Source organism: Nothobranchius furzeri, chromosome 6, assembly GCF_043380555.1.
Source record: "Nothobranchius furzeri strain GRZ-AD chromosome 6, NfurGRZ-RIMD1, whole genome shotgun sequence".
Taxonomy (NCBI): Eukaryota; Metazoa; Chordata; class Actinopteri; order Cyprinodontiformes; family Nothobranchiidae; genus Nothobranchius; species Nothobranchius furzeri.
The window spans coordinates 31,280,146-31,305,521 of record NC_091746.1 but is presented as its reverse complement, the minus strand read 5'-3'; the positions used below and the strand labels follow the sequence as shown (position 1 = coordinate 31,305,521).

Sequence of the window (25,376 nt, the reverse complement as noted above, 5' to 3'; positions counted from 1 at the left end):
AGCGGAAAAGCGCTTCCGCATGATCACCATGAGACAGTTTTAGAGTTACGTTCGTCCAGGCAACTGGTTAACTTCTATCGACCTGAGGGACACATATTTCCATATTCCAGTGGTCCCGAAACACAGGAAATTCCTGTGTTTGTCCTTCAACAGAGTCCAATATCAGTACAACAGACTCCTGTTCAGTTACTCCCTCTCTCCCTGCACCTTCTAGAGTTGTCTAGAGACATCGCTTCAGCCATTACGCACGGTGGGCTTGATGGTTCTTTTTATCTGGATTATCTGCTCCTTCTGGCTCCCTCAGAGTCCGACGTGGAATCACAGATGAGAACACTAACAGAACATCTAATCACGTTAGGATGTTCGGTTTCTCTATAAATTGGGAGAAAAGTTCTGTGATCCCATCACAGCTGATCACCATTTTGGGCATAAAGCTGAACTCCAGCATCATGAGAGCCTACCTCTCCCAGTCTCAACACACGTAATCAGCCACATGCAACCTCGCCACACTGTGACAGCTCTTACAGTGATGAAGCTGCTTGGCTTGATGGCTGCAGGCCATATAGCAGTTCCTCTTGGTTTGCAACATATGACACGCATCCAATGCTGGTTCAGATATCTCAAGATAAACCTGCTGCATCACAAACAACATATGCTGCCCATTCCTCTCAGTAAAACGAGATCTGGAGCACTGGGGGAACCCCGACATCTTGATGCTTGGAGTCTCTCTTGGTCGTGCAATGTCACATGTTTCTGTTTTCACGGATGCATTCCCGTTAGGATGGGGGCATACATGCTTGTCCCATTCAGTGGGCGGCCAGGGCATCTCAGCCTTATCCGGGCTCTTACAGGTTTTAAGAAGTAAAAAACCCATACATGAATACAAATTGTAAGAATTTAAAAGCATGGCAAAAGCTCATAGGCTAGGTGCTAACTGCTACCCATAACACAGACATTTCACAAGCAAGAAAATACCTGCGATATTATGATACAGCACATCTTGAATGCATGAGCTCTGGGATGAAAAGTAGCTGAGGTCGCTTCTACATGCCAACATTTTTCCTTCCCAGTCTTTCTAATAGCGTTTGTGGGTCTGGGATTGTCACTCCATGAAATGTCAAAAGCTGGTATAATCAGCCTTAACTACGCCACTTATTTCGTCAAAACAATTAGTAGTTTCTGCACTGTAGCTGCATACGCTAGTGCACTTAGTTCTTTCTCAGGCAGCCCTCTAAGGCGAATATGTTTTCAGTTCAACAACTTTCCACTGTTCAAATCATAAATTTTGCCGCTTTCCCTATCTATATGTATGTTCGCTTCTGTCAGTTTAGGGTCCAAAACACCAGAATGCATTGCGCACAACGCAGTACCGAAATGGCTTATTGGGGGGTCACAATCATCAAGCCACACACCTGGCAGGTAATGTTGGCAGTACAGCGCATTCAAATGTGTTATGCAACTGATCATTTGGGGCAGTGATACGCCTATGCTGCCGCCAGAAAACTTGTCCCCAGTTTCACACTGGAAGCATCAGTGGCACAAAACGACAGCGAAACGGTTTACTCGCAAACTTCAAAGCGGTCCTTTTCACACCGGGAGAGTCTAGGCAGCAGCACGTCTTCTTCGCTGTGCTCTTAACTGGACGCGTGGTGGCAAACAACTAATAGCACATGGCTTCCTGCATCATAACTGTCGGTGTATCTATGATAAATAAGTAGTTGTACCTGTATTGGTTGGAAAAATCTTTCCAAACTATTCTCCTTTATGCTTCCTGTGAAGGCAGAGCCATCTTCTTGTTCGGTGCAGTATTGCTGTAGCTTTGACAGATCATTTGCTGCTGTGGCCCCCAGACTCTGGAACTCTCTCCCCCTGAGCCTGAGATCAGTGGACTCAGTGGTCTCCTTCAAAAAGCAGTTGAAGACTCACTTGTTCAAGCTGGCTTTTGTATGACCTTCTTCACCACTCTCTCTTTATTCGGCTCTCCCCACCTATTCCACCTTCCTCAGGATCCACTGATTTCCCTCTTTCCTAGTCACACTCTCTCTTTCTTAACATTTTTTCTTTTAAGTCGCAATTGCCTATTCTTGCTTATTTTAAATATATTTTAAAACATTTTCTAAGTGCTTTTTTATATTTTTACAATTTTTTATATTTTTTGTTTTTGTTTTTGTGAAGCGCCTCATGATTTTTATCTTGAGAGGCGCTATAGAAATGATATTTTCTTCTTGTTCTTCAACAGAGTGGGAAAAAATCTCACCACAGCGTAGACTTTAGTCGCTGGAGACTGCTAGTGTGGGGGTGTATATATAAAGCTAATGACGTTAACATGATAGGCGGTATTATTAGGAAAGGATGTGCGAACATCACAGCTGCTGCTGCGTTGAAATTCACTAGTCTGGAGCTGGTGAAAACACGTCATTTACTTAAAGTTATCGAGGATTTTGTGCCCAAATGATTTTTCCTTCCCTTGATGAAATATCCACTATTGCAAGTCAACCTGTGGTTATCCTTTCTTGTAAAGGCGGCATTAAGAACATTGAGTGGCCAGTAAAATTTTGAATCTGGTGGATGAAAAAGTTAATTTCCTGCCCTAAGAGTAATGATGACCGGATAAGAGAATAATTCTATAGTTGTATACTTTTGCAGATTGCCCACAAGTTCAGCTTTCCAATATTTGTTCAACTATCTTTTTAGACCATTCACATGGAGGGACCTTTAGCAGAGGACATTGAAGGTATGTGTATGCAATGTTCTTAAATTGATGCTAAATTATCTGTTTTACCTGTTTTGTGTATTTTATTCTTACAAGTAATTATTTACGTCCAGATGTCTGTGTGCTAGGTGACAAGGGGTCAGACGATGAGGTCAGCATGTCATCCAGGCAAGAATGTACCTCCATATCAGAAAGTCAAAACCAAAGAGTGTCTGCAACAGGTGAGCTTCAATGCAGTTCTTACCTTTGGTGCATTTTCACACAGTGCATGACAAAAATTAGCATCAACAACCCCATCTCCCTCCTTTGTCCCAACCACCTCCTCCTCCTGCAACTCTGTCAGGAGACCTGTCTGATGCAGAGGCTGCACAATCAACACAGTCAAACACAACCCCAGTTTTAAAACTGAACATTGGGTTAGTACTGCCTTACATTACAAGCAGCTTTAACTTTTAGGTTAGCGTGCATCCACCTGCTGCTTATAGGTTGCTTCAATCTCTCTGCGTGGACTTCACGCAGGGATAGCATAGCTACAAAACACCTCTCTCATTATAGAACATCTGGTAGGTCCACGATAAAGTGACGCAGGACAATTCCCTGAGCACATTTATCTGCTGAATAATTGTGATTGCACAAGGGGGAGATTAAAAGATTAGTTTTATTTAGAACAATTTAAATCACGTTTACCTCATACATGGGTGAGAGAGACGGACAAAAATAGATTCAAAGAAGGATTTTATTACAAGAAAGGACTCACATATATTTATATGCATGTACAGTACATTAAGACACACGTGACAAACATTAATAATAGAAGGAAAAGATGGTTTTACACTGTCAGAACAAGCAGCGGAGAGCCAACACGCCAGAAGCCTGTTCCAGGCCTCTCGACACCTCAGCTCTCGGTCAGTCCTCTGCACTCCAAATGGTTTTATTCCACCCACCGTCTTCCAAACAAAGTCCCGTAAATCTCTGTCAGGAGGTTTGGCCAACCACCGCATGTCTAAGGCGGGGATTTCTCAAGTCACAGAGTTTTTGTTGAAAGCCAAAACCTGCTGGCTACTTAATTTATGACTGACAGCCAGGAATTCAGTTTCCAAAGCTACGAGTTACCACTCACTCTTGCAACCTCCAATGTAACCATCCTGTAAGACCAAGTGAAGAGGACAAAAAGGCCCTTTAACTGAAAACAACTGAGGATAAGAAAAAACCCTTTAATCCACAAGTTTATTATTTTATTACTTAAAAAGAGGAGCATTTTAAAAATACCTATCATTATCCAAGTCTCCTTCATGGCAGCAAACGGACTCCACGGTTGTTGCTCCACGGCTGAGCAGTGACCGCATTTGCACTACAAAGGGTTGCCAACCCTCTCCTCACTGTCATCTTTGTCCGTAGCCGCTGCGCCCCTCCTCCTCATCACTGGCTTAAACGCATACTGTATGCCATCGGGTTAGATGACATGAACTAAACTCGCTCAGCTTCATCTTGACATTTTTCCTCTTCAACTATGTACTTGTTCTCCACTCGCTGTAACTGTGTACTCGTGCAGAATTGAGGAGAAAAAATGTCTTAATAGCCATGCAATCTCTCCATGAAGTCTGTGCCCTGAGATTGGAGCAACCTATAAACAGTAGGTAAGTGCACACTAACCTTAACTATAACGCTACTTGTAATGTCAGTAACAACGGTCGCTGTCTGGTGAAATCAGTTCATATTCCATGCTTTCGTTCTTTTTTAAACACAGAAACAGTTTTGTTTACCTGTTTTGTAGCTACAGTTTCACCGACGGCTGCCGTCGGTGAAACTGTAGCTACAAAACAGGTAAACAAAACTGTTTCTGTGTTTAAAAAAGAACGAAAGCATGGAATTAGAACCACGACACAGTAAGAACACACCTAAGATATCAGTTCATTTTATGTTGTCCAACATCCAATCTTTGAGGCGTACAGCTACTTCAGCACTAGTGGGCTGCGTAGGACAGTCTTTCGTCTGTACACTATATGAGGAAATGTATTGCTTGAGGACCACAATCCTGCAAGTCTTAGATGTTTCCCTGCTGCAACACACCTGATTCATTGTGCAGAGCTTGGCAACAAGCTGTTTGATCTATTTAACTTGAATCAGGCGTGTTGAAGCAGGGAAACATCTCAGACCTGTAGGATGTGGGTCCCTAAAGAGTGAAGTTGGCCATCCCTGGGCTAACATGACAATTAATATTTTTACTTCACTAGTCACTTGAAAATGATTTAGAATAGGAGACAGAATGAAATTCCGTCTCTCCCTTTAAGAGACACAAATTCCATATACTTATTTTATAAAATAACAACCACTATACTGACGGCTATTACATATTTTGTGTATTGTATACTTTAATAAAGTTATTTCTTGATCCAGATGTCAGTATGCCAGAAGAGGGGTCAGAACATGAGGTCAGCATGTCATCCCTGCAAGAATGTACCTCCACGCCACAAGTCCAAAACCAGACTGTCTCTGCAAAAAAGAGAGGTAAGGGCTTGCACTCTCTTGCACTCTGGGGCATAAGGACCCGTTTTACTGTGCCATGGTTTATCGTCCTCCTGGTCCAAACAGTTCTTTTCTTAAGGAGTTTAGTGTCTTTCTATCCTCCACCTTGAAGCTGTCCAGACTGGTTATTGTTGGTGATGTTAACATCCACGTAGGGCTGGGCAATATGGCCTAAAATCAATATCACGATATATTGAGGATTTGAACCTCAATAACGATAAATGGACGATAACTACAGGTATGTGCAGAAACAAAAGTTGTTCACTAGATGGGGCTGTCACATGTATTACGTTGAATCACATTTTTATGTGACTCAAGGTGGTACAGCTTCTTAAAGGGACATGAACATTGCCAACTTACACACCTTTTTTTTTTAATCAAATTTATTGACATGGGAAAAATTATCTCGATAAGAGGCAGAAATTTCGATAGTGATACATTTTCGATTTATTGCCCAGCCCTACATCTACGATGATGCCTCAGACCACTTTCTCATTACCTTGTCCAGCCTCCTGACTCCTTCAGCTTTACCCAGCATGTTGCTGGCCCCACACACACCAAGGGACACACTCTAGACCTTGTTTTTACTTTGGGTCTACATGCTGGTAGTGTTTGTCCTGAGGATGTTCATATTTCAGATCCCCATTGCGTTATCTTTAACTTGTCAGTTTCCCCACCTCCTGCTCACCTTCTGGTTAGTTCTCGTTTTCTTAATGAGAGCACAGCTAGCAAATTTTCTGCTGCTATTGATCCACCCTGTTCTTCTGATAACGACCCAGATTCCTTAACTTATCAGTTTAACAAGCACTGCATTTCCATTCTGGACAACATCTGTCCTGTCAGAACCAGATCAGTTCCTGCAGTGAACCCTACTTCCTGGGGGCAGCAGTAGCTCAACAGGTTGAGCGGGTTGTCCAGTAATCGGAAGGTTGCAGGTTCGATCCCGGCTCCGGACAGAGAATGCTGCTGTTGTGTCCTTGGGCAAGACACTTAACCCACCTTGCCTGCTGGTGGAGGTCAGAGGGACCGGTGGCGCCTGTGCTCGGCAGCCTCGCCTCTGTCAGTGCGCCCCAGGGCAGCTGTGGCTACATCATAGCTGTGGCTACATCATAGCTCATCACCATCAGTGTGTGAATGTGTGTGTGAATGGATGAATGATACACTGTAGTGTAAAGCGCATTGGAGTCCTTACTCTGAGAGGTGCTATACAAGCGCGGGTCATTTATCATTATCATTTAATGACAGCCTTTGCAGCCTAAAGCACCAATGCAGAAAAATTGAGCGTGTTAAAGTGGAGAATGCTCCCTTTACGTGAAATAAGGAATGTTATTTTAACAACCTTTGGAAATGATTAATATTGATTGAATATTAATTCGGACAACGCTTATTTTTCTCAGAAGACCTAAAGAACTTTTTATTCTCAGGTATTTAGACTCGCTTGAATAAAGATCAACCTTCAACAATTTTAAAAGAATTTAATTTATAAATCACAATTTAAAATCTCACACAGTTAACAATTCCCTGATGTTTAATGAGCTAAAATGTGCATGAGAGCAGAGCTTAGCTGAGGGCTTAGTTCATCTGTCTGAAACAGAAATGATGTTTTGGGTTAGTCTACTGTGTCGCTTTGGAACAAGAAGTGATCATGAGTGCCCTAAATCACCTGGGGGGTGTCTTGGACGGACCCCGGTCGATGGAGGAACACGGTCGCTCCCAGCTGGTCTCCCAATCCGTGAGGCTTTGAGGTTAAAGTCCACTGGTCAAAATCAGTCTCTGATTGGCTCAAGTTTAAGCAAACCGTTCCACGGTTGATGGTGGAACTCAGTTGGTGTTTTCAGCTTGCTTGCAAGTGTCCAGAACCTGGCAGCGTGCCAAAGTTCTGATGTTGTCGAAGAGGAATTCACGGGCCCTGTGAAGTCTCAACGAACTGACTCTCAGCTCGCTTGTCAGTAGTTTTGTAGAACGACCCCCCTTCCCGGGGCATTCCCAGATCGTGACGTCTTTGCCCTTGAGAAGCTCTGCTCTTGCCTGCTGTGTGTTTAACAATATGTGGTGTATTATTCGTTATCACATCATCTCCATTAAACATCATTTACAAGTTTGATCACAAATTGATTCAGCAGTTGATCATATTAATTAATTCATCAACAGATCTCATTCTTTATTAAAATCATAAGATGAACAGTTCAGCTGTCCTCCTTCCCCACACTGCGTCCTTGACAACTGGTTATCAGAACCCAGCCTCTGCCGTCCTTGCAGAAGGAGAGTGTGTCTCAGCAGCTATCTCGGCTCCAGGTAAAAGCAGAGGCACATGTCGGGTCAGTTTGACCCGTCACAGAGGTTGATGGTCAGTAGCTTGTTGTTGTTACAAGCGCTTGTGGAAGAAAACCCGTCTCCATGTCCATCTGCTGCATCTAAAGAATCTTTTGACTTCCTTTAACTCTGCAGTCAGAGATGCAAAGGTTGACTATTTCTCCAACCTGGTGTCCCAGAGCAAAGAGAATCCCAAGGTGCTGTTTAACACCATCAGAAGCATCTTCTCCCCTGCCTCTCCTACAGCCTCCATTCACTCTGTTGTAGACTGTGAGAACGTTCTGTCTTTCTTTGTGGACAAAGTCAATAAGGTCAAATCTAGCATCTCTCCCTCAGCCTTATCTCTGCCTCTCCTGACTCCAACCAGGCCCATCATCCTACATAGCTTTGCTCCTGTTTCTTTGCCTGAGTTAACCAAACTAGCCAACTCTATGAAGACCTCTGCATGCCCCCTCTACATCTTACCCTCATCTTTGTTTAAAAGTGCTTCTCAGTCCATCGATCCCAGCGTGCTCTCCACAATTAATGCTTCTCTGGTTTATGGTCAGGTCCCTGCTTACTTTAAAAACGCTGTGGCCATCTCCAAGGTCCTCCACCACCTCCCTCACCCATGGTGTCCCACAAGGTTCTGCACTGGGGCCTCTACTCATCTTCCTCTATCTGATTCCTCTTCAGCACATCCTGAGCTCTTTCAGAGGAATCTCCTACCATCTTTATGCAGATGACATCCCAGCTGTACATCTCCTTTAAGCCCCATGAGATGTCTAAGCTGCAGCTGTTACACACCTGCTTAGACTCTATCAAAACCTGGATGGCTGGGAGCTTTCTTCAGCTGAATGAAGATAAGACTGAGATCCTCATCTGTGCCCCAGACAAGCTGGTTCCCAAAGTCAGAGATCTTGGTCAGCTTGCTTCTCACACCAAACCCTCCGTCAGGAGTCTTAGTGTGACCTTTGACCCGGCTCTCACCCTGGATTCTCAAGTCCGTTCTCTTGTTTGCTCTTCCTTCTTTCATCTCAGGAACATTGCAAAGCTGAGTCCCATTTTGTCCTGCTCTGAACTTGAGACAGTTCTCCACACCTTCATCTTCTCACGCTTGGACTACTGCAACTCTTTTCACGTGTCTGAGCAGAACCTCCCTGAACCGTCTACAGGTGGTTCAGAATGCCTGTCAGCTCAGCTTCTAACCAGGACCTCCAAACACACCCACATCACCCCGCTTCTTCTCCAGTTTCAGTGGCTGCCAGTCAACTTCAGGGTTCATTTCAAGATCATGGTTCTGGTTTATAGGGCCTTACATGGACAAGCACCACCATACTTTGGTGCTCTTCTCAGACCCTACACCCCAGCAGGTCCCTGAGGTCCAGTGACCAAAGCCTACTGTTAGTCCAGCTCAAGGCAAAAGACCAAAGGTGACAGATCATCTGCTGCTGTAGCCCCCAGACTCTGGACCTCTCTTCAAGTACATGGAAATGGTACAAATGGAATTCTGTTACCTGATTTGTTTACATGCAGTAAGTTTTGTGCTGACCACCATCAGAGGGCCTTGGGGATTTATGAGACTGAATTTGTGGAATAATTTTGGACAATAACCAAAATTGTTGTAATTCTAAAACAGTGGGTCTTACAGTGTTAATCAAGATTAAAACTTCTTTATAATAGAAAACCTACATTGTTTTGTTTTTGTCCACACAGAAAAACAAACAGCTGTCAAGAGAAGCTGGACCCCAGAAGAGTGTGCTGCAGTGGACAAACATTTGAGGAGATTTATCGTGAGGAGTCAAGTTCCTGGTAAAGAAGAGTGTCAGCGCTGTATTACTGCTGCACCTGAAGCTCTCAGAAACAGAGACTGGAAAGCTGGTAAATATTATGTTAAAAATCGCATTACAGCCCTGAGAAGAAAAGTAGTATGAAAGCACCTAATTGAACGGAGGTAAAAGCAAAACATTGGATGTCAAAATGTTTTGTCCTTTGTTGTGTTTGTTGTTACTTTTTGTTGTTTTTGTAAGGGTTTGCTCAGGTTTTATGGCTGTTCCGTTGTGTACAAATAAAAACATTTCACAGTTTTTTTTTGTATATTTTTTACACCTGTAATAACAAGGCATTTTGAATGCAGTCCAATGAAACGCATAATTTCAATGCCAATGTAACAAAAAATGTTGGGTTTGCATAGAACTTCAAACTGATATTGTTAAAACATTCAGTGGAGATTAGATTAATGATTTAATAATTAAAAAAATCACAAGCATATGGCATAAAATGTAATTAAATTGGTCATTTCAATTTTGTTATTAAACTGTCTTTGAAGCTGAATGTCTTGTAATCTGTCATCGCAGATAGAAATGTTCACACATATACATAATCACTTATTACAAAAAAATATTTTAGTCCAACATGAGGAAACTGGGAGTAATAATAAAGACTGGTATCAGCAGCTGCAGATAGTGACCGTGGGCCCCATTAACATATAAAAACTTGATATGTACGTGTGTATGTGAATGGACCTCACAAGTATGCAATGCTAGAAACGGTCCCCACAAGTGGCCAAATACCTTTTTGGTCAAAACTTTAGAAATGTGTTAAATTGAAGTGATATTAATGATTTAGATTTTTTTTTACATCTAACCTTGTTTTTAAAAGCGATGTAGGACCACTGGAAAGGGTGGATCCCATAAAGCATAGAAAAACCGGTGGGCCTCATAAGGGGCAAAAACCAGAATGTGTGTGTGTGTGTGTGTGTGTGTGTGTGTGTGTGTGTGTGTGTGTGTGTGTGCTTACCTTCATTCCTCTTTGTAGAAAGACAGTAGAGCTGCAGTAGCAGGTCTACTGAACAAGGAGTGTTTCTCAACGTCAAGGCGCCTGGCCTCGCGAGGCGATGTCTTGCGAGGCCAGGCGCCTTGCTTACGAGGACACTGTCCTTCCTTGGTCAAAGAAAACGGTTAAATGGTACCCCACCCTGTCATGTCTAGAACACGGCCCTTTTATTTGGGCACCTGCGTTGCCAGAGAGAACGCTGAACCCCAGTCGGCGTTTTCTAGGTCCAAACTTTTTCCTTCTGGGACTCTGGTAGTTTGTCCTAAGGCTGAAGAGGTAGCAGCCGGCTGTTTCTCCTTCTCTGATGTTATTGAGTGAAGAACCTCTCACACCAGTGGTGTTCTGTTGCTAAACACACAAGTGCTAAATGAGTGGAGAACCTGGGTGAAGTGCGGAGCTTTGGTGAAACAGACTGATGGTCTAATACTTTTGGATGGAGCCGTGTTATTGGCTGAAGTTAGACACACGTGAGAAAACCACTCATTTCCTTATTTTTATTTTTCATTTTGTCTCCACTAAACATATGACGTTAGAATTTGTTAAGAGGCATGACAACATGTTTGAAATGGTAACGGCCTGCGTTTGATATAGCGCCTTCTAGAGTCCTGGACCCCCCCCAACCCCTTCAATCAATTTCCATCTGGGATTAATAAAGAATTTTAAATTGTGTTGTAAAGCGCCTTCAATTCAACCAGTCATTCACCCATTCACACACACATTCACACACTGGTGGGGATGAGCTACGATGATAGCCACAGCTGCCCTGGGGCGCACTGACAGAGGCGAGGCTGCCGAGCACTGGCGCCACCGGTCCCTCCGACCACCAGCAGGCCCCTCTAACCCTATCCAGCAGGCAACGTGGGTTAAGTGTCTTGCCCAAGGACACAACGACAAACTGAGCGGGGCTCGAACCTGCAACCTTCCGATTACAGGTGGAGCCCTTAACTCCTGTGCCACCTTGTTTAGCAAATTTGCCATTGTAGCTTTAATCCCAGCGTTTATGTCTCATTGGCCTTTTATTTACTTCTCAGTGTCCATAAATCACACTTTAACAGCAGAAACGTTACACGGTGGCAAAGCCTCCACTCACACTGATGTTTCACAAATCACTTCTCTTATTTTAGAGACAATTCCTTCCATAAAATCACCTGTCGACGTTTTATCAGCTCTTTGATAATTACTTTAACCAGTTAGGCCTTCTATCTGATTATTATAAACATGTTTCCACACCAGCGGGACTACGCTGTGATCGGTCACCAGGACTGTTTAGGGGAGTTTGAGAGAAGAGGTCTTAAACTGTCAACGTGTCCTTGTCCCAGCTAAAGTAGGGATTAGATGGGGGATCAGGGAGTGTGTCTGCGCATGAATCAAAGCCTTGTTCAAATACCTTCGCACCGCTTGGATTTCAAATGAGTCCAGAAAACAGCGGCTCCTCTGCTGGGAATATGCACACCCCCCTTGTGTCACTTTTCAACGACTTTGTGGAAAACCGACCGTCTCCGAGCAACAGCTGGTGAAATAAAACGTCTCATTTGAGCGTGTGACTCCATAGATGGAATATTCTGCCTGATCTAATGAAAAGACAAGCTGACAGCAGCCTGGTGCCACGCTGGATTATCAGCAATGCTGCTGCAGGTGGACACAGCGGCCATTTTCCTTTACAGCCTTCAGTTGTGTGTGGCCTTTAGTGAAGTAGGCAACCATTAAAGGGTGTTTTCACACCTATGGTGTCTAGTTGGTCCAACTCATTCCTCTCCTTGGTTCACTTCCTCTGAGCTGGTGTGAACGCAATCATTTCACCAAGTTTGTAATCTGTCTTCGACAAGGAGCAGCCCAGTAGGTGTCATGAGCCTTTGAGCTGAGGTCTCTCTGACTGGAACCATCAGACCAACACCCTCCCCTCGTTGGGTCTTTACAGGACTCCCCGTAGATGAAACCTGACTCACAACAGCCCGGGCTTCTTGTTTATTGTGGCTTATAAATTAGGAGACTTGGTAATGAAATCCAGTGAAGTGTGAAATCTGAGGGACGGCCTAGATAGAGATCCCCTAATCGAACACGACATGGTGCTTGGTGACCAATCAGCTTCATATGTTTCCTTATGATTCCTTCTGACAAGTCTCCATTTACAGAAGTGAGAGGCTACCTGATGGCTTATTGATGTCTGGTGATTAAAACGTCCGCTTTGAGTCCAATCTTCCTTTCTGTCATAGCGGCCGGTGCCTGACTGCCACGCGGGTGGACCATGGCTTCTCGATCAATTAACCGCAGCTTTTGAGGACATTACATGTAATTGCATGCAAATTGGGTTCAATCCTGCTTGATGGAGACCCCATCAGCCCATGTACATCTGTATGAATACCATTTAGTCTCCATGGCCTCTTTGGCACTTCTGTTTTCTTCAAGCATGAATCAGGTCTGGACTTCCACTTCCACGCATATTTTATTTACCTGCATGCTTTTATGGATGAAGGCAGAATCACCCATTAAGGTGGAGCGTTAGTACTCCCTCTGTATCGATCCGAGCCTCACTGAACATCTTAGTTAGGCATCTTGGAAAGTGCGGATCAGCAGAAACATAAGGGCGTTGTGGGGGAGAGTAATGGTACGGAGCCAGCGGCTCGCCAGCGCTCCGTCGTGATTCTCTCTGGTTTATGAATCCTCTCAGGTGTAAAGGTTAAGAACTGTCATCAGATTAGCCATTGATTTCAATTAGTGCTGTGTGTTACTAAACAACCTTTGTCTGTCTGCGATCACTGACTCGTATCGATCCCCAGGCTTGTTCCATTACGTTTGATTGCCACTGGCCCAGTGTCAGTTCAGCAGCGTGATTACCAGTCCTCCTGCATCCGTCTCCACACGCAGCGCAGCTCCGACACCGCATCCAGCTGGATTCTTCTGGATGGAAAGTTCGGCCAATAAAAGGCCACTAATAAGGTTAGTCGTCACGCGCTTTACACGGTTGTGTGAAAGGTCAAGGTGCAGCGTAGTTTTACGGGAAAGAGCTGAGCGGGTTTACGGCACAGCAGCTAAAAGTGTTTACATTATTAACTAAAATATTAGTTAAAAAACCAAAGAAGTGTTGTTGTGTTATCTTATAACCTTTGTATCGATCATTTATTTAATCCTGAAACAACAACAACAACAACAGATCCTGAAGAATGTCAACAAGGACCTGCCCGCTTGTGAAAGATAGTGGTCATATGTTATTTAGACCAAAAGGCATGAAAATGGGCTAACGCTGGGGCAAACACACACTTCCCACGGATAAGCCGGTCATTTTCATGTAACGTGTCTGGGAGACATGTTGGGGCTCAAATGGCAGTGGGCACCCCCACAAATGTTGGCCCTATAGATGCATAATGAACACACGCGTACTGAACACACGCGTACTAAACACACGCGTACTGAACACACGCGTACTGAACACACGCGTACTGAACACACGCGTACTGAACACACGCGTACTGAACACACGCGTACTGAACACACGCGTACTGAACACACGCGTACTGAACACACGCGTGCTGAACACACGCGTGCTGAACACACACGTGCTGAACACACACGTGCTGAACACACACGTACTGAACACACGCATACTGAACACACGCGTGCTGAACACACACGTACTGAACACACACGTACTGAACACACGCGTGCTGAACACACGCGTACTGAACACACGCGTGCTGAACACACGCGTGCTGAACACACGCGTACTGAACACACGCGTGCTGAACACACGCGTGCTGAACACACGCGTGCTGAACACACGCGTGCTGAACACACGCGTGCTGAGCACACACGTACTGAGCACACGCGTACTGAGCACACGCGTACTGAACACACGCGTACTGAACACACGCGTACTGAACACACGCGTGCTGAACACACGCGTGCTGAGCACACACGTGCTGAGCACACACGTGCTGAGCACACGCGTACTGAACACGCGTACTGAACACACGCGTGCTGAACACACGCGTGCTGAGCACACACGTGCTGAGCACACTCGTACTGAGCACACGCGTACTGAACACGCGTGCTGAACACACGCGTGCTGAACACACGCGTGCTGAACACACGCGTGCTGAACACACACGTGCTGAACACACACATGGTGAGCACACATTGTAAAATGAACAAACCCAACATGAAATGTAAAAAATATTGTTTTTGCAAATAATGTCACCACGGTAAATCAAAAAGCTCAGAAAAGTCATGGCACACGTAATAAACACCCAGAAGGACTCGTTCTTTTGTCTCCGATGAGAGCACACTCATTTCAGTAGTGACTGACGTCGGCCGACTAGCACATCGCTCTGTCATGGCTTACCCTACCATTAGCAACCACATGTCAAACCACAAGATTTCAAGTAAATCTGAGCTCTCGTGGTACAAAATGGTTCTACAACAGGTGGAAGTCGAGTACGATTTAAAAATGGATTTTAATATGGATTGTGAACAGCAGGTGACCCTTAAACAAGAAATGGAGACTCCTGAGTTTAAGGAAACCAAAAACCAATCCACTATTTCTGCTGAGCCAAAGATTCCTCTTCAGGAACTTCTGAAACAGGAAAAGGACAAAAGAGTGGCAGCAGAAGCTTGCTACCCATCTTTTAGAGAACAGACTGAAGAATTAGAAAGCGGGACATGTTTGTGACGCTGGAGACAAAATTACAGGAGCAGAAGAACGAAAACGAGGATTTAAATCAGATCTGCTCTGATCCTAAAGGAGAAACAGAAGAGCGCTCTAGGTTTTCTGGAATACCAAGAAAAGATTTGGAAACTATGATTACGGATCTGGAAAAGCAGATGAGTAATGAAAAGGCAGACCGAATCAAGACTGAACAGAAACTTAACGATAAGCAGGTGAGTTTCAAACAGCAGCTTGAACAAAAAGACTTGCTCTGTGAAAATCTGCAGGACTATTAAAACCAGGAACGCCAGCTCAGACTCGGCTATGAGCAAGACCTGAAGAACTCCCAGAGTAGAGCCACGGTGAACGAGAACCTGAAGGAGGTCAGAGACCTGAAGAGACAGAACAGTGACTTAAGAGAGATGCTGGATAAAGTTAAGAGAGACCAAAGACTCGCAGAGACAAAACGTCTAGGAGAGCAAAACTATTTCAAACACCAGCTCAAAGGAAAGAACCTGATTTGTGAAAATCTAGAAAAGAGTCTCAGCAAAGAAAGCCAGCGTCGTCTGCTCTGTGAAGAAGAGCTGAACCCCCCCCTCCCCCAAAGATCAGATAAGCGAGATGAGCGAAACATGAAAAACTAACAATCGATCTGAACAAGACAAACGTGGAGCTCAGCGAGAAGCTAGCTAAGGCAGATGAGATGTCTGAGGAGCTGGAGAGCTGCAAACAGCAGCTCCAACAGATATCTTCTGTCTGCAAAGAGCTTCGAGATGGTCTGAGCAAAGAACGACAGCTTAGACTGAATGATGCAGCTGAACTGATGGAAAACAAAGCGAAACTGTGAGATTTCTCAGCTGAAGCAGGAAAACGACCAGTTGCAGCAGAGAAACATCAATCTCTGCGTCACGATGTACCAACTGAGCTGCAGAAGAGACGAGGAACTGGAGAACTTTAAAACAGCTGACACAAACTTGTGAAATACTCCAAAACACTCTCACTGAAGAGAGAAAGCTCAGACTGAGTTATGAGGCAGATAGAAACAGGGTTAGAATTAGTGAGAATTCACACCTGAAACAAGAAATCAGCAAGTTGCAGCAGAGAAACACTGATCTCTGCGTCTGGATGGACGTACAGAGCTGCAGAAGAGACGAGGAACTGGAGAACTTTAAAACAGCTGACAGAAATTTCTGAAGAACTCCAAAACAATCTCTCTGAAGAGAAAAGGCTCAGACTGAGATATGAGGCGGAGCTGGATAAAAACGGCTATAATTGGTGAAAATTCTCACCTCAAAAACGAAATCATCGATTTAAAGCAGAGAAACGCGGATCTCTTCCTGGTGATGGACCAGCAGAACGTTCAAAGAGCCGAATCAGACAGGAAGCTAGCTCAGGAGCTGCAGAGCGTCGAGCAGCAGCTGCAACATAAAACTTCTCTTAGTGAAAACCTGAAAGACGATTCCTCCCACAGACTTACCCTCATGCATGAACTGGATGAGAAACTGGAGTCAAAAACGAGTCTCTGATGAACTGGAGAAGCAGTTTATAGCAGAGCAACAGCGGAGGCTCGGTCTGCAGTCTGAGCTCAGCAGGGTTAAGGATCTCAGCAGGTTAGAAAATATGGAAGACACCGAGCCAAACGAGTTTTTAATAAACTGCAGGTCCCAAGGAGATCTTCCACCAACCGTCAGCAGCAAACGGGAAAAGATCTCCAAGTGGATCGCTTCAAGAAGTGTATAACTCGGACGTGTCTCCGTAAACACAAAAGCACATCTGACGACTAGCCACTCCCCTCAAGAAACAGCTAATCTGACGACGAGTGAATATGATCACCCCTGTTTTAGCAGACTTACACCGACTTCCTGGTTTTAGTTTGGCGGCCCTATCGAACCCACTCAGTCGGTGAAGCGGTCCTCTCCCACGAGTTTCAGTGGCGTCTGAAAACCCTCGTTTTTAGCTTAGCTTGTGTTTAAACTCTGGTGTTCAGTCGTGTCTGTTGGAGACCACAGTGAGGCCGTTCTTCTGCGTTTACGACCTGACTTGTCTCAATAGGCAGGTCCTTTTTATAATTTTTTCCAGAATATTCTAATTAGGTATTATTATTAACACCTATCGTCATGAGCTTTGGGTGATGACTGAAAGAACAAGATCGCAGATAAAAGCGGCCAAAATGATTTTTCTTTGCAGGGTAGCCGGGTTTAGCCTTAGGGATAGGGTAAGGAACTCAGACATCCAGGAGGGACTCGGAGTAGAGCCGCTGCTCCTCTGCATCAAAAGCAGCCAGTTGAGGTGGTTTGGGCATCTTGTCAGGATGCCTCCTAGAAGCCTCTCAGGAGGTGTTTGGGCATGTCCTGCCTGCAAGAGGTCCCCGGGTTGACCCAGGACTACTTGGAGGTTGGCCAAGGTACACCTGGGTGTCCCAGCTGAGGAGCTGGCGGACGTGGCCGTTCAGGCATACTCCAAAAATTGTAAACCCCCTGACCCGGGAGCCGCGAACACTCAGGCAGAGATAGGCATCACACTCAGCACTTAATGTGACAGGGGGAGGGTAGGCGAAAATGTGCTGTAGCACAAGAAGTCCGAGGAGAGGGAAGGAGTCCAAGACCTCACCTGACATATACAGCCACACACAGACACAGTCACGCACTCCCTCCCTCATGCTGGCATAAGTGCAGTTTAAAAATTGGAAGTGGGCACCAGCTCTCGGGATGAGGCTGAAAGATCCCCTGCCAAATACCGTTGAGTATGCTCACTCCCAAGGCCCTAAGTGTGTGTTTGCGTGGAAACAACCGCCCTGACCTTAAGGAAACTTAATAATTAACAGGACCCTACATCATTAATGGCTAATAATGCACTAAGTAATGTTAATACTGGCACCCAGTGTGTTACCAGTATAATTATAGTACAGTGGCTAAGAAGTACGAACATAATTCCTTTTTAAAATAATCTATCAACCAAAAAATCAGTTGACAGTTCCCAAGCCCATTCCCATTTCTGTGTCCAGACCTGGTTCCCAATGATCAGCTTCTCGTTCCAGAACCACGCTGCTCTGGGTGGCTGCATGTTGGAGTAGCTCTGTTGACTATATGTAAGTTTTGCCTTTTCTTGGACATTTTTTCTTCTAGTTTCTCAAGAAAAACTGTATTTTTGGACATTTTACTTTTCAGTTTCTGGTACTGTGAAGCTTGGAGGATTTTTACTGCAATTTTTTTTCACGTTTTTCACTTTTTGAGCATTTGTTATGATGCATAACCATGGCAACAAGCTGGTTTACAATCGGGAGCAGCTGATTAACATTGGGAAAGCTGAAATAATACCTCAACTGAAGCCACAAATCCCAAATGAGCTGAAACACAAGAAGCGTTGGTGCAGAGCGGGAGCAAAATGGAGACAGAAAAAGAGGAAATTCAAACCATCTCTTCCATCAATCATAATGGGCAATGTGAGATCACTGGCCAACAAGATGGAGGAACTCCAAGCCCTTTCAAGGACTCAGCCAGAGTTTCGGCAGTGCAGTGTTATGTGTTTCACTGAGACGTGGCTGCAGGGCCATATCCCCGATTCCAGCATCTCTCTGCCAGGATTCCTGACTGTATGAGCAGACAGAGATCTGAAGAGGAGCGGGAAAAGAAAAGGAGGTGGAGTGGCAGTGCTTGTCAACAACAGATGGTGCCATCCAGGTCATGTTTCATTGAAATGTCGTCTCTGCAGCCCAGATGTTGAACTCTTGGCAGTAAGTTGTCACCCATATTATTTGCCAAGAGAGTTCACCAGTGTTGTCTGGGCAACCGTTTATATTCCACCTTCAGCCATTGCTGAAAATGCATGTGATGCCATCAGTTCCGTTGTCGCTAAGCTACAAACCCAGCACCCCAATGCATTTGTGACTATATCTGGTGATTTTAATCATGCCTCGCTCTCTGCTACACTTCCAACATTTCAACAGTATGTCAGCTGCTCCACCAGAGAAAACAAGACATTGGATTTGTGTTATGCAAATGTAAAGAATGCATACATGTCCAAAACAAGACCTCCTCTGGGACAATCGGATCACAATCTTGTTTTTCTCTGCTCAGAATACAAACTACTTGTTCAGAGGCAACCTGTGACAAGAAGAACTGTGAGAAAATGGTCATAGGATGCAGAAGAATCCCTGCAGAATTGTTTTGAGACCACAGATTGGATGACTCTCTGCCAAGGATATGACAACATCAATGCCATGACTGGATGTGTCACTGACTATATAAACTTCTGTGTGGACAACATCATACCCACCAGAACAGTGAGATGCTTCGCTAATAACAAACCCTGGATCACCAGTGAACTGAAGAATCCGCTAAATTAGAAAAACAGAGCCTTCAGGGGCAGCAGTAGCTCAACAGGTTGAGTGGGTTGTCCAGTAATCGGAGATTTACAGGTTAAATACCGGCTCCGGACAGAGAATTCTGCTGTTGTGTCCTTGGGCAAGACACTTAACCCACCTTGCCTGCTGGTGGTGGTCGGAGGGACTAGTGGCGCCTGTGCTCGGCAGCCTCACCTCTGTTAGTGCACCCCAGGGCAGCTGTGGCTACATCATAGCTCATCACCATCAGTGTGTGAATGTGTGTGTGAATGGATGAATGATACACTGTAGTGTAAAGCACTTTGGAGTCCTTACTCTGAGAGGCGCTATACAAGTGTGGGTCATTTATCCTTTATCATTCAAGGAGGGAGACAGGGAATTATTGAGGAGTATACAGAAGCAACTGAAGATCAAGATCAGAGAGAGCAAGGAGGCATACAGGAAGAAGCTGGAGAACAAACTACAGAGGAACAATATCAGAGATGTCTGGTCAGGGATGAAGAAGATCACAGGCTTCAAGCAGAGGAAGGATTGCACAGATGGCAGCCTGGACACAGCCAATGAACTGAACAAGTTCTTCAATAGGTTCAGTTCAGGAACAAACCCAGCATCCTCCTCGCCTGTCCCCAGCCAGTCAGACATCCCATCCTCCTCTGATGCAACATTTTCCTGTCACACGCCAGCTCTTTTGTCCTCTAACGCAGTCATGGACTCTACTGGTTCTATAAATCTGTCTTCAACCAAGTCAGGAGATGCTGCTGCCCCATTTACCTCCCCCTCCCACCTATCTGTCTCTAGAAGTCAGGTGAAGAGGCAGCTGGAGAGACTGAACAGGAACAAGGCTGCAGGTCCAGATGGTGTCAGCCCCAGAGTACTGAAGGCTTGTGCAGAGCAGCTCTGTGGGATTCTGCAGCACCTCTTCAACCTCAGCCTGGCCCAGGAGAAGGTTCCAGTCCTGTGGAAGACATCCTGCCTTGTTCCAGTTCCAAAGAAATCTCGCCCATCAGTCAATGACGACTACAGACCGGTTGCCCTGACATCCCACATCATGAAGGTCCTGGAGAGACTCCTGTTGGTCCACCTGAATAAGCAAACTAGAACATATCAGGACCCGCTGCAGTTTGCTTATCGCCATGGAGTTGGAGTTGAAGATGCCATCATCCAGCTGCTTCAACCAACCCACTGTCATCTGGACAAAGCAGGCAGCACTGTGAGGGTCATGTTCTTTGATGTCTCCAGTGCATTTAACACAATCCAACCTGATGTACTTTGCCAGAAACTCCAGAAGACACAGGTGGGGGCCTCAACTATCGCCTGGATTAAAGACTACCTGACAAACAGACCACAGTTTGTGAGGCTGAAGAACTGCACATCAAACCAGGCGATCAGTAACATTGGAGCACCACAGGGGACTGTACTCTCACCATTCCTTTTCACCCTGTACACCTCAGACTTCCAGTACAAATCAGAGACCTGTCATCTACAGAAATACTCAGATGACTCTGCAGTTGTCGGGTGTATCAGAGATGGACAGGAAGCTGAGTACAGAGAGCTGGTGGAGCGCTTTGTGGCATGGTGTGGAAACAATCATCTGACCTTGAACGTGAACAAAACAAAGGAGATGATTTTAGACTTCAGAAGAAACAGGGTGGAGTCAAACACTGTTTCCATCATGGGAGAAGAAGTGGAGGTGGTTGAGGAACACAAATACCTTGGAGTTCACCTGGACAACAGACTGGACTGGAGAAAGAACAGCGAAGCCGTTTACAAGAAGGGACACAGCAGACTGCACTTCTTGAGGACGCTTAGGTCCTTCAATGTCTGTAGCAAGATGCTGCAGATCTTCTACAAGTCTGTTGTTGAGAGTGTAATCTCTTCAGCCATCGTCTGTTGGGGTAGCAGCATCAGAAGCAGGGACCTGAAAAGGCTCAACAGCCTATAAAAAAGGCTGGTTCTGTTCTGGGGATGACTGTGGAACCACTGGAGGAGATAATGCAAAGAAGGATTCTCCAGAGAATCAAGAACATGATGGACAACCCTGAGCATTCTCTTCACAAGACTGTCCGACAACGGAAGAGTGTCTTCAGTCAGAGGCTTCTTCAGTTTGGCTGCAACACTGACCGCTACTGGAGATCCTTCCTGCCAACAGCCATTGTAATATACAACACCTCTTTGATGACTTGATTATTATTATTATTATTCTGAGATACTACAGCCATCAGTTTCCCTCTGGGGTTAATAAAGTATTTTTGAATTGAATTCTTTGTCTCTGTGGTTGTTTTCTAATCCTTATTCTAACAGGAGTTTTTGATCATGATCAGATCCCTGAGGAGAAAAGAAGTGGCTGAACGACTCGAACACATTTCCAAAGATAAAACTTGAGATGAAAACTGGGTAAACAAGCGTGAACTTCCCTCACACCGAAGCAGCTTGTGTGTTGTTTCTCTCAGAGCTGATAAGAAGCCCGTCTCCGCTACCTGCTGCTGCTGCTGTGCATGTTAAAGTGTTGAGCTGTCCTGCTGAGCTGCGTTGTTTCAGCATCAGCACAACCGATCCAAAGCTGCGTAGCAAACTTTATCCTGCAGTACTGAAGCACCGAGGTCCGTGTGAGGCTCTCAGGCCGTGATCAATGCAGATGCCTTAATTAGCTTGTAATTTTAGATGTCCTCCTCTGACATTTACTGCAGCACGATCCCTCAGCTTTGTTTATCGGCGCCTCGGCTGCAGATGTATCTGTGTCGCTCTGAAGCGTTGCACAGAGGGAAGAAAAGGCAACAAATTAATGTAATTAATGAATGAAAGGCGCAAATAAAACGAGCTGCTGTGCTTTTGTTCTGAGCCAGTTCTTCACGGAGCGCTCATTGGAAGTAATTATTCGTTAAAAGAGGCTCAGTGAGCCAGCGTAGAAATCAATTACTATATTTTTTAGCCCTCTGCTTTTGTTCAATAAGGGAAACACTTCTAATGAGCTCCATGAATTCCCTCTGACTCCCCGTCTAGGGCCAGGGCTTAGACAGCTCTCTGCAGCTTCTTACAGCTGAAAGCTGCCAGAACTTAAAACCATTTAGCTGCAGAGTCAGAGGAACCACGGTTATTAACAGCAGGGGGGCTAATCAGAGGTTTTGACTTTGTGCTGCTTCACCTCTGTGGAAAACAGACAGAGTCTCACTTATCCGGCTTGTGCTGAATAAAACCCTGAAATCAACATGGTTCTTTAATTAAACCGTCTGTGTTACAAAGAGAGAGCGAGTGAGTTCCCAGTAATCCCGTCTCAGCGTGACTGTCCGTTCAGTTCCACCAAATCAATACTGTCCATGAGCACGAGCAGCGCAGAAAGAGATGAATGTTTTCATCCATATTAAAGTGTTGGGAAAAGATCCCTTTGGGGGGAATAGTTCACCTCCTCGGCTGGGCTGGGATGGGGGAGAGTGGGAGCGTGTTCCCGGATAGATTACAGCCTCTCTCATCTTCCCATTGAAAGGCGGCCTCCGAGTGCTCGGGATGCCTTCGTTTCAGATAAAGGATTCTTGCTGTTTGGAGCGGGAGCTCTCATTTGAACATGATTTTACTCTTAAAAAGTGCGAGTGAGGAGCCGTGAGCGGGCTAATGAGCAGATTGCTAATGCAATTATTACTGCTCACTGAATATGGAGCATGTAGCTTATTATGAAGCATCAAGCTCAGCAGGATATGCTCATTTTTGTATTAGTTATTCAATAAAACTTTCTATGTCGCCGCTTTCCACTGACAACTTTTATCCGACACAATAAACAGAGTTAAAGTACTGGAACACAAACACTGTCCACATCTGCTGGTCTTTGTTTGGGTTGGCTCAGGTTTGTGTCTCTAAAGCTGCTTCTACAGGACCAGAGCGTTTGCTAAACGGGATCTGCCGCGGCGCCCTGGGGAGGTTAAAGGTGGTTTATAAGATCAGACCGTGGCGGTAATGTGGTTCAATCGTGGCAATTTTATAAAAGATTAGGTGATGTTGCAACACATTCTCACACCCTAAGCGTCGGAAACAAACGCTTGGTCAGCCACCCTCCACGTCAGACCCCAGACGCCAAAAGTGCCCTTTTTCGTTACTTATGTGCAAAAAGGGGTTTTTCCTTTTGTAACTGCAGATCCCAATGCAGCGTAAAACTGACGTGATTAGATATCCGCTGATGCGGCACCGAACCAGCTCGTTTAACCGCACCTAAACCTTAACGTTTCACTATTTATAACCTTCCCCTCTCCCTCCTCCTAACCTTAACCCTCTTGCTACCTAAAACGTTACTCTCACTGCGATCAAGCGTTTGTTTCCCGTGCATTCTGACTCTGACAGTCAGAGTCTGACTGTGAATTTTCGTATTTGCCGCCCAAGGGGAACGTTGGAACATACCATCTGGCGAGGGGGAGGTTACACATACCCTCTACTTTTAACCTCCACCTTGATAGTTGAAACCTCCCCCTCACGTTGGCTCGGTCCAAACTCGACCAATCACGAGGCGGCTCCCGCCGTTCACTTCATAGAGCCGGCTTTTAGAGCGATCGACACATCACTAACGTGTTCGCTAGCAAGATGGTTAAGGTTAGGATAGGGGTGAGGGGAAGGTTACATAAGAGGATAAGGTTAAGGTGAGGTACAATGAGCTTGTTTGGTGCCAGTGTAACGCTGCATTGGGATGCAACGGTAGCGGACATCCCATCGCTTCAGTTTCACGCTGCTTTGGGATCTGCAGTCAAATAAGGGGAAAACCCCTTTTCGCACATAAGTAACGAAAAAGGGCACTTTTGGCGTCAGGGGTCTGACGTGGAGGGTGGCTGACCAAGCGTTTGTTTTTGACGCGCTGGGAGTGAGAACATGTTGGATGGCGGCATAAAGCGGGTATGGGGGCGGTCTTTGCGCTGCCGCAGACTTCCGTTTATCCTGGACATAACTTGCTTTTTATTGCGACTGAAGCTGTGATGGTTAAGTTTTTTTAACAAGCAGCTCCTAAAGGTGTCTGTCCCCATCGGTCCCTGTGCGGTCTCTGGTGATCTGAGCTTCAGCTCTAACAGAGAGGCTCATGGAGCTCTGCAGCGCTCCAGTTTGCCATCTCAGCTGGTTTTGTTCAAAAAGCAAACCTTACTGCCCGTGTTTACTTTCATTTTCAGTACATTTGCCAGCCGGAGCTCAGCAATAACTCTCCACGTCATCATGACATCTGCCTCTGTTGCGCCAGGGCGCATACGTCAGACCGTTACCGCAATATTACTACCAAGCGAGGCCGAACGAATGCCGCAATAGTCGCGCAACGCCATGCCAGCATGGCGCGTTTATAGACATACATTGCGGTAATATTATGCTGATTTGCCGGCATAGTGTGTCTTATAAAAGAGACTTCTTTTCTGGAACTGCGCTGCTCTGGGTGGCTGCATGTTGGAGTAGCTCTGTTGACTCTATATAAGTTTTGCCTTTTCTTGGACATTTTTTTCTTCTAGTTTCTCAAGAAAAACTGTATTTTTTGGACATTTTACTTTTCTGTTTATGGTGCTGTGACGCTTGGAGGATTTTTAATGCTATTTTTTCACTTTTTTCACTTTTTGAGCATTTGTTATGATGCGTAACCATGGCAACAAGCTGGTTAGACTTCAGAAGAAACAGGGTGGAGTCAAACACTGTTTCCATCATGGGAGAAGAAGTGGAGGTGGTTGAGGAACACAAATACCTTGGAGTTCACCTGGACAACAGACTGGACTGGAGAAAGAACAGCGAAGCCGTTTACAAGAAGGGACACAGCAGACTGCACTTCTTGAGGACGCTTAGGTCCTTCAGTGTCTGTAGCAAGATGCTGCAGATCTTCTACAAGTCAGTTGTTGAGAGTGTAATCTCTTCAGCCGTCGTCTGTTGGGGTAGCAGCATCAGAAGCAGGGACCTGAAAAGGCTCAACAGCCTAATAAAAAAGGCTGGTTCTGTTCTGGGGACGACTGTGGAACCGCTGGAGGAGATCATGCAAAGAAGGATTCTCCAGAGAATCAAGAAAATGATGGACAACCCTGAGC

The 25,376-nt window shown here is 45.3% G+C and overlaps 1 protein-coding gene across 5 annotated transcripts in view; it reads left to right on the top strand.

Moving 5' to 3' along the window:
• LOC139061566 (uncharacterized) overlaps positions 1-9,662 on the top strand; it is a 28,529-nt gene extending 18,867 nt beyond the window's left edge. For 3 of the 5 annotated variants that reach the window (XM_070552694.1, XM_070552690.1, XM_070552692.1), the window contains 4 exons: positions 2,695-2,734; positions 2,827-2,934; positions 5,111-5,221; positions 9,248-9,662. In XM_070552694.1, the coding sequence (XP_070408795.1) occupies positions 2,695-2,734; positions 2,827-2,934; positions 5,111-5,221; positions 9,248-9,465 (477 nt within the window). In that variant the 3' untranslated portion in view covers positions 9,466-9,662. The remainder of the gene's footprint in view (positions 1-2,694; positions 2,735-2,826; positions 2,935-5,110; positions 5,222-9,247) is intronic. The other 2 variants (XM_070552695.1, XM_070552693.1) reach the window with 1 other exon arrangement.
• The last annotated feature ends 15,714 nt before the right edge of the window (positions 9,663-25,376 follow it).